This window comes from Scleropages formosus, chromosome 3 (genome assembly GCF_900964775.1).
Source record: "Scleropages formosus chromosome 3, fSclFor1.1, whole genome shotgun sequence".
NCBI lineage: Eukaryota > Metazoa > Chordata > Actinopteri > Osteoglossiformes > Osteoglossidae > Scleropages > Scleropages formosus.
Genome location: NC_041808.1, coordinates 12,186,820 through 12,196,621, shown reverse-complemented (window position 1 = coordinate 12,196,621; position 9,802 = coordinate 12,186,820). Strand labels below are relative to the sequence as shown.

The 9,802-nt window shown below is 41.7% G+C and overlaps 1 protein-coding gene across 1 annotated transcript; it reads right to left on the bottom strand.

Annotated features, from left to right (window-relative positions):
* Positions 1–3,603: 3,603 nt before the first annotated feature.
* Positions 3,604–9,466, bottom strand: kiss1ra (KISS1 receptor a). The gene is made up of 5 exons (XM_018753263.1): positions 9,247–9,466; positions 7,157–7,281; positions 5,252–5,387; positions 4,454–4,692; positions 3,604–3,978 (listed from the first exon to the last, which is right to left on the bottom strand). Exons 1-5 carry the CDS (start codon positions 9,458–9,460, stop codon positions 3,604–3,606), a joined length of 1,089 nt encoding a protein of 362 aa, XP_018608779.1. The 5' UTR covers positions 9,461–9,466.
* Between the last annotated feature and the right edge of the window lie 336 nt (positions 9,467–9,802).

Sequence of the window (9,802 nt, the reverse complement as noted above, 5' to 3'; positions counted from 1 at the left end):
GCTTGGAATTTAGGATAAGACCGCAAAGAGAGAGACGTTTCCGCGATGCTGCGTTGTCACGCGCTGGGAAAGACGTTTATAACGTCTTGCCTCCGATTGGACCATTTGGGTCACCCTTCTTTCAATTGGCCGGAGCAGCGAAGTGGCCGTTGCATTAACTGAAACTGAGAGAAGATGCAAATTGCTAAAGGCTTTCAAGTTACCCACCCAAACTTTTGTAATCTCAAAAAGCCAGTGGTGCTTTGATTTCCCGTAACCTTAAACAAACATATGCAAACAACATTCGGTTGAGAAATTGTTGCTAACTATATTCCAAAGTCTGCACAGCAACTGAAAGCGTCTCAGAAAGCCGTTTTAACGGCTCTTTTAACGGCTACAGCTTTATTCATGCTGCTTAATAATGTCTTTTATGAACAAGCTTCATCCTGCTCACACTGGTGCTTCTCTGAGATCAGGGTAGTTTTGCGTAGTGGGCATCAAGGGTGGTACTACACTGAATGTACCCCCTTCTCCTCCCTGCATGATGGGGAGGGGAAGGCAGGGCAGCGGTAGGAGTGGGGGGTGCGCAAAGTGGCGCCAGGCTCGGGCGTGGAGGAGGCGGTGGGGCGCGTCCGTCGACTGTGGGAATGGCCGCAGCACGCAGGGCCTGGTGAGTCACCGCCGAAGCTCCCGTCCGTGACTCCTTTGGAAGGCATGACCCGTATTCCCCCACGGGGGCGTGGGGAGGATAGGGGGGCAAGAAACGAGCTAGTCGGAGCGTCAACGGGTTCTAACATCCAGCGCCAGACTCCATAACCCTAACCCTTAAAGCATGGACTGAACTTTCGACGGTAATGGGGGGGTCTCGTCGGGAGTCCGACGCTTTGCCGATTTTGAGGACGCCGCTCTGTCCCGCAATAACGACGGCAGTTCAGTTTCCTTCAGCGGAAGCCACTTTAAACAGTCTGCAGTGCAGCTGCATGATCCGAAATGGAGTCAGTAAGGGTCACTTTTTAAAAACATCCACTAAGTGTACGCTGGAGAGAGCAGCAGCTGGTAGCAATACTTGTGATTAAGCACAGCCCGCTAGCCGAGGGAAGAGTCCCTCGTACACGAGGGCCCGAACGTCCCGCTAAAGGGGGCAGTGAAAGGCGAACAGCCTTCCTTCCTCGCTCTCAGCGTTGCTGTGAGTCAGACGTGTATAAATATCTTGTTTGCGGGCTTGAAGAATGGGCTGCTCTGCGTGCAAAGGACTGCATATTTCGACAGATTCTTTCTCGACTGAGACTTTTCGCCCTTTTTGTACGCTGAATCATAGTCAACGGAAGGAAAAAAAAAAGTGCAAAAAAGGCAAGTTATTATTTGCGTATTATAACGAAAAATAAGCTGCAAGAGGCAGTAATTCCATGCTACATTGCTTTTGCTACATTCAATAAATTGCTTAGCAACTGAGTTTGCGTTTCCGGCAGCGGAGTGTTTAATGAGGGGTGCAGCTACAGAGGGCGCCTCTGGTGAGCTGCTAATGTTAAAAATCGCAAATGAGCTCCTTTTCACAGTCTTTATTCAGAAACCCAAGTTGTACACTCATTAAATAATAATAGATCAGACAACAAAGGCCAAAAAAACCCAAAATGCTTTTTTAAGAATATATAAAACCCTTAATTTGAATTATAATAACTTCATGTATCTGAAAATGAGTTACTCCAGTATTTCAAGTCTTTCAAATATAGTCAGAATAATTTAATTGCATTTTCCATAGAAAAGCTTACGTGTTTCATCTGAAAGACCATTTTAATTAAAGTAGCTATATTGCAAAATGGTTTCTTAATATGAATAATATGATCTGACATTGTTTAGTTAAAGAACAACACTGCCTGTGTAATTTTTTTCTGAAGAAAATAAGGGTTGCTGTGGCACAGATACAAAGATATTTACTGTATATTGACCTGTGTGGACATTACATGGCCTCATGCAAGCGTTGTGCGATGTAGTGATTGTGTATGTTTGTGTGTGTGTGTCTAAAGAGACATCGAGAGAAAAGTACAGACACACATAAGCAGGAAAGTGATTACAACTTGCTGGGTTTAATATTTAACGAAAATTTCACATATTGATCCAAGCGATTTTCTCATTGAAATGTATTTCCTCATCCAATTTATCTTAACCAGCTGCAGAAACCATTTTTTCTGGGTGTGTACTAATAAAACAACCTGTCTATATTCTTATTTATATTTATACATTCCTCGTGTGTTACTTATTGTAACTGTTGTCCACAAGCATTCCACAGAACTATTTTGTAACACATATTTCATATATTCTTTCATATATAAAAATGCATATTCTGCCATATTCTTTGCACAAAACACCCCTGTTCGTGTTCTCTTCAAAGCTGCATTTTATTAATTTCCTGAATAGAAGCCCCTGCAATTGTCTGTGAGATGTAGAAAATTATATTCTTGAAGGGAACATTTAAAGACAACTTTTTTATGCATTTGTGTCAGATATGTTGCCCATACACATGTGAGAATACATTTAAAGAACAACAAGCTCGCCCATCTTGCCATGCTAAGGCAAGCAGAGCCTAGCATGTCCAGAATGTGCTGTTCAGGAAATGCTGCTCTTGAACATAATAATGCGGAACAATCTATGAAGTGAGTCACCGCCAGGGCACACCTCACCGAGAACCATAACGCCTGGCACCGTGGACATGCTGTTGACAAGTTGCATGGCTCCGCCCATCACCTGCAGTGTGTCTGTGTGCACAGGGAGTTTTGAAACCTGTTGAGCACACAAAGGCCAAGTTAACACTTGCCACGCCCGTGTGGGCCCACCCTGGTGCTTATTCCTGGGCATGTACCCTGGAGGGCCACTGAGCTCCTCTTCTCCAGGTTGCCTTCCTATTGAGCCATTGACAGGGAACATCATGCAATAAATCTCTGCCACTGTGCAAAATGATTTACTGATTAAATTATACTCAGTTAGCTGCAGCAAGGCTGAATTTAGGTGTTTGATATAGAGAGATAATGAAAGTGAATCAAAGGTAAACTTTGGACTCAACAGATTGTTAAGCAATTTGTGTGAATATCAGAGACAGTGCTTAACCTGGAAAACACTTTTTTTTTTCCTCTTAAAAGTTTACCAGTGATGACTCAGCTTTGCTAGTTATCTGGCCTTTCCGCAAAAATGTGTTCGCTAACCACAGAAGCATGACGGAAAAAAAGATAACCATCAGAACGGCTGCAAGAGTTCATTTTACTTGACTTTATAATTTGTTGCTTACAATATATTTACATAGTGAGATTTCTCAATACAACACATAATTTTACACAGTACAGTTTTTATTCACAGGCAACCTAATATAAATCCTTTCAATTAAATATATACAATTAAACATTTCGATGTTATTTAGTTTTATTTAGTTGTGACTACCTCTGAAGTGCAGATGAATTTTTTGAATGAAACTTTTCTGAGCCCCCAAAAGCTCACCTGGATAGACTTGAGTGCTGACAGCGATACCGCGGTATTGCAGACACCAGTACATATGCATCAGTGCTGTCCCCTGTAGGTGAGTTCTGCGCCATACGCAACACTTCAGAACACCGGCTTGTTCGTGCAGTGCCTTGTTTATTTTGCTTCGTTATTGCTCACATCAGTGGCCACGAACTTGATCTCAGCATTGGCTGTCCCAGAGCTCATGCTGCAGTCCCTCACCTTGTGTTTGAACAGGAAGGGGAAGGCCTTTTTAAAGGACTTGCGGAAACTGGCACCCATGAATCCATAGACTATGGGGTTGATGGAGGAGTTGGCGTAGGACATGCAGTTGGCCCAGGTCTTGATCTTGTAGGTGGTGTAGTTGGCCTTGAAGTTGGGGTAGAAAGACTGGAAAAGGATGAATAGCTGGATGGGTCCCCAACAGATGGTGAAGAGCAACACAATGACCACCACCATCCTGGAGATCTTGCTCCTTATGGCGATGGTCCTCTCCGACAGCAAGTGGACCTGGGAAAGAAGGTCCATCAGAACCGTTAAGTTTCATAGAGATAAGATAGATTCACTTTTGCGTTTACTTGATGATGAAATTGGGTTCAGAAGGAACCCTTCTTGAATACTTGGAGGGATTCAGCAGATCTGAGGAAAAGAGGGAGCTCATTCTGTTCATTCAAGCGAAAACCAAGTACCTATGAAATATTTCACACACATCTTTCGTAAGAAATGAACCTGAATTTTTTTGAAAATCTATAGATGCTGCAGGACAGGCTGATTAATATGCTACACTGAAACTGTTCACGTCATGGTCCTGGAGAGCTGTTTCCAACAGATATTCTCGCTCACTCTGCATCACAGAGAGCGCCACTGAGAAAATCAGGTCAATGGAATAAAAACTTTGAGGACTAAGCCCTCCTTGAGTGAGAAATGAAAAGTCCGGCATTAAAAGAAATTAAAATAGACCATTCACAAGGCTTTGCGGTGGCACCTGGTAATTGTTGTCAACAGGCTCCACTGTAGGTTGGCCAACCCTCTTGAGCATGAAGGAGTAGCAGAGCGAGATGGTGAGCACAGGCAGGAGGTAAACGGCTATGAACTGATAGAGGGTGAAGGCCTTCTCAAGGCTTTTTGATGGGAACTTCTCAGTGCAGTAGTGTCTGGGACCATACCAGTAGCCCTCTTCGATCTTCTGGTACATTAATATGGGAGTGGAGACAATGAAGGACCCTTGAGCAAAGGAACAACACAATAAGTTAAGAGTGGAGAAACATCTTTGTTTTGTATGATTTTTTGAGTTCAGTTTGTTCAGTTTTTAATTTTCAACTTATGGGAGCAGTTGACGAGAAAGCAAACTAAAAATAAATTTAAAAATAATCCTGAAAATAGCTTCTCTGTGGAATCTTAATTTTCACATATAAGCAGACATGCCTTAATTCAAAATAAAATGTTAAAAGAAGCTGGAAGCTTAGCTGTAAAAGGTGCTTCCAAAACAAGGTGTTTGGAGGTTTTTTCCTTAAATGGAAAAAAACGTGATTATATCTGTAACCTGTTGAATCCTGGAAAACATTTAATAAAACAAATTTCAGCTGCGTTGCACATTTTCCGAGGTGTTTCCACACACCAAATGGTACCACTGGAGCAGTTCCTGGCAGTATCAAGGTTGTGAGATAACTGCCTACTTTAAATGCTTTTCAGGACGCAACACCCTTGGAAAGGGACCGAACTTTAGCAGAGTGGGCATCTTTGTGATGCATCTCGCAGAAAAAAAAAAGCAGTATTTCATTACCGATCCAGATACAGATGCTGACGATCATGGCGGCCCGGGGGGTGCGGTGGCGCAGGGATTTGAGGGGGTACACCGTGGCATAGCAGCGGTCTCCACTCATGGCTGTCAGGGTGATGCAGGTGGCTTGCACAGTGACCTGTACGTGACACGCTTGTTCATCTCCACTTAGAATGGAGGGTCATACTAGAGTACAAGGCCTGGAACTTTTCACCTCATCGCAGTGAAAACCGAAAAGGGAGAGCTGCGGGGTCCGTGTGGATTTCAGATATTATAATGCTCTGTCGGCCAAAAAATTGATATCCATAACAATGAGCAGCAGAGCATCTGCTTCACCTAAAAAGGCAGCTAAATACAATACGCAGCCAGAACGTTTAAAAGGAATATGTTGTGAGGATAAATTTGCATTTGTCTAATTGTTATATTTGGCTGTGCATTATGTGTGTAACAGCAATTAAATCTGAACATGTAGGCTATTAATTACCTGGCGAGTTGAATAGATGTCAAATAATGCCATGGATCTGTGTCCATTACATTTTTTTTTTTACCAAAATACATGGGTTGAATCTTGATTTGAAAGTCCTTCGTGATGACAGTATCTTTCTACAGTGCCACACCAACTCTGGATCTTAATGACATCGCCTATTTTTTGTGTAGCACTGAAAAAAATGATACAGGCAAGCCTGTACGGAAAAGACCTATAACCTTAGAATTATAATTTGTATAATTTGCATAATGAATATGTACATTTTCACTCTCCGTTTTCTGTCATTATTTTTATATGTATGTCACATACAGTACGTCAATATTTTGCTGTCGGTAATGCATACATGAATTGCATGCACAACTTCAAGAAAATATCGTCTTCCAAATATATTTCATTATATCGCTACTGAACTGTGAAATCGAACCAGACATTATATCTCAAGATATATTATATACTGTATCATTTACATATCAAAAGACCAAATACTATATTCTGTTTACAAAACAAAGGCGCTCAACCTGCCCATCTATGCAAGTACTTAGTATAATTCTTATTGTTAGTGGCAATTTTTAATGGAGACAGTGCCAAATAAACTACAAGACATAATATTTTAATGATAAGCATGAGTCTCATACATGGGCACCACGTAAATGATGCCCATGTATGAGACTCATGCTTATGATACTGGATCCAAAACACCACTGAACAAGCATCCTGGAGAAGTACAAGTCAAATCTTTTTTGAGTATCTGCCAATAACTAAGTTCTCTTTGTTTGGTAAAACAAGGATTATAATTCATAGTGGGCTAATTAGCCTCCAACAAAGATAAATGGTAAAAGAGTGGAAGGGTGATGGCAGGAGCGATATTTCTTTTGTGAGTGCAGTGATTTATTATTTCAACAAGTCCGATTATTCACTGAGAATTTCTCGCAGTGTCAGATTCAGCAGATTCCAGTGTCAAAGTCCAAAAAATACTGAGCAAAGAGATGACGACAGTGGTGATGACTTAAAGGAGAATTTCCACTGCGCCAAGCAGCTTCATATAGCTTTACTACTGATACTATAGTCAAAAAGAAATCACACCTTCAAGGGTATTTTTTAAATAGGTGATTACAGTTGAATCAGTTAAGGTGCCCTGCTTATGAGGTGCTCCACTGAGAGCCCTGTGAGGAGTGTCCTGCTGAGGATGAGCAAAGTAGGATTTAACACTTAAGAGGCAAGGACAAGATGGTCTAACACCCCTTGACATTTCTTTACACACCCTTCTCACTGCTCTAGACTACATGTTACTTCCATTCAGTTTTAAAATATTGTCTGTCATTCCCAGGCAAGTTTAAATCAGCATTACCCATTAAATCATAAATCTGAGGGAAAAATGACTGTCGGCTCGTGCCTGTGTCAAAAATAGATGAATTTCTAACCTGTTGAAGAAAGGCAACAAATTTGCACATGAAGTCTCCAAAAATCCAGCTGGGCAGGGGGTATAGCGTGGCGGTGAAGGGGACGCAGCACACGAGGAAGAGGATGTCCGTGGCGGCCAGATTCGCTGGGGGTGAAAGGCAGTTCGGAGTAAGTGGGCATCACAGTTTAGGTGCACAAGGTGGTAAAACAGTTCAAGTGCAGATACATTGTAGCGCATTAGAACAGACAAGAATGCAAATATTATAACTGAGAATTAACTTTAATACACACATATTAATCAATTTATGAGTGAATGGGCACATTGTGATTTTGTCAGTTTTGTTCTGGTTTTCAGTGGAGCAAAATACCCACAACGAAGCAGAACATGTTGCACACAACACAATGTTAAGGACGATCTAACGGCAACTCTGATGAGGCATTTTTAAAGGTTAGGCATAAAGGGAACAATTACTGCTTCAGCAAAATGCTTTTAAAGTGAGGAAAAACAAAGGCCTTGTTCATTTCACACAAATTATGTATCTTCGCCATTAGAGAAGAACTGCAATATACTGTCTACTCTGCTTCAAATTTCAAATCCTCATTTATTTCGAGAACCTCTGAAATAACAAAAATAAGACTGTTAGCAAAGATTGAAGATGGCAAAGATGCCAAATAAAGATGAAATATTTAATAACAATGAAAATTAACCACTGAAAATTGGCAGTTTGCGTTGAACAGTTCAGTTTGTCAGATAAAAATACAGTATTGTGTACAATTAAAAAAGCAGTCTTGATGTTATCATTAAAATGGCCAGAAGCGTGCAGGATCAAGGTGAGGGAAGTGCATGGGGAGCTCCTTCGAAATGGAGCAGCGTCACAGTCGAGGCATGGAATGAGTGGGCTGCCGGAGGGAAGAATCTCCAAGTCCAGCTCGTTTTCTGCTCTCCCACTCAAAACAAAACCTCCCCAGTCCTGAGATTTCCCTCTGGCATAAACTTTCAGCACCCGCTTGCAACACAGTAATTCCAGAGGAATAAAACCAATGAATGGATGGGTAACAGGTCAATTAGTTTAGTGCTCTTTGTTTCAAAGCATTAACCCTCCAAGTTAGTGTGTCAGTTATGCCAAAGTGTGTCTTTATTTTATTTTATTTTATTTTTATTTTACTTGTCCTGGTATTATTATTATTCAAGCTGGTATCCTTTCAGAACAATTTCTCACTCCATGAGTCAAAATCAAAAAAAAAAAAAAAAAAAAAACAGCTGTCGAATGGTTGAGCTGTCAGATTGCACCTACGTACTTTTCAGTCATTTTGAGGGATATTACTGCACCATATTTCATTCTGACTGCCTGCTACAGCATCACATCTCTCCAGGGTACCAGGAGGTGGAAACCTTCACCTTGTATCAACTTGTGGTAATGTGAACTAGTCCTGTTCTGTGACGGAACTCATTCATACTGAGGTAAAAAGACACTTATCTCCGTTTCCCATTCAGACTGCTGATGGAGAAAATGCAAAAAACAACCAATCTGCACTTGTAAGCATTCTGCATTCATACATATTTCAACGATATTAATAAGCGGAAATACAAAAAAAAAACATGTTAGAGAAGGTAATAGAAAACAAGTTATATTTTAGTCTACTTCACGTTCCAAATTCACGTTCTTTCTACGTTTACAGCTGAACACTTAGTTTCAGAGGTCTGTTAGTATGTTTTTTAACACCAGAGGGCGTGTTGCATACAAAGATTCTTTCAGCAGGAGAACTGTGAAGGATTTCCTGACAGTTCTCTCACGAAACTGCACAGTATCAAAAAAAAAAATCACCAGTTAAACTGCAAAGACCATGAAACTAAATGAGAAAGGGACAGTTTCTGCCTTATGTGCAAAACGGTACAACATTACTAATCAAAAGAAGACAGTTAAAAAGAAATAATAGTGCGGATTTCTACCACTGACTGTGCAACAGCAGGCAGTAGGACTACGAGTATTGCGCAAGCTTGTATGTCAAAAAAATTAGTTATATTAACTCTGGACACAAATGTCTGCGGTTTGTCTCATCGCAGCACTCCGTAAATGAATGACCGCAGTGAGCAGAGGGTCGCACTCACCTATGTAGAAGTTAGTGGCAGTCCTCATCTGCCGGTGTTTGGAGACCACGTAGATGACCAGAGAGTTTCCCACCAGTCCCACCAGCATGATGAGGGAGAAGAAGAGAGGCACAAGCCAGGCATCTGTCAAGAAGGGGTGAGCCCCTTCGTCCCCTTGGTCCCGAGAGCCATTGCCCTCCGAAGCGTTGAGGAACAGCTCTGAGGAGTTCCACATCACGGCAGGAAAGGTGATGACACAAGCTCGATAGAACCCAAGTCTGCCGCACACCCTTTGGTTCAGCTAGCAAATACAACAGCTGGAACTGTGTTCCTCAGACCACGTTGGTCTCTCATGATGAATCCTGGATCGTTCAGGAACACGGAGATCCTTTTATCCTCACTCCTGCCGAAGAAGGATGCTTGCGGAGAGAGGCAGAATAGGCTTAAATCCAAAGAGAACGGGCTTCAAATGGGAATTCTCCTGCCTGATCCTCCTCTCTCCACCCCAAGACCCTCAATCCTTTTGAGAGAGCACTTTTTTGAGCGGTTTAATTCATAAGGATAAGATCCTATTGGC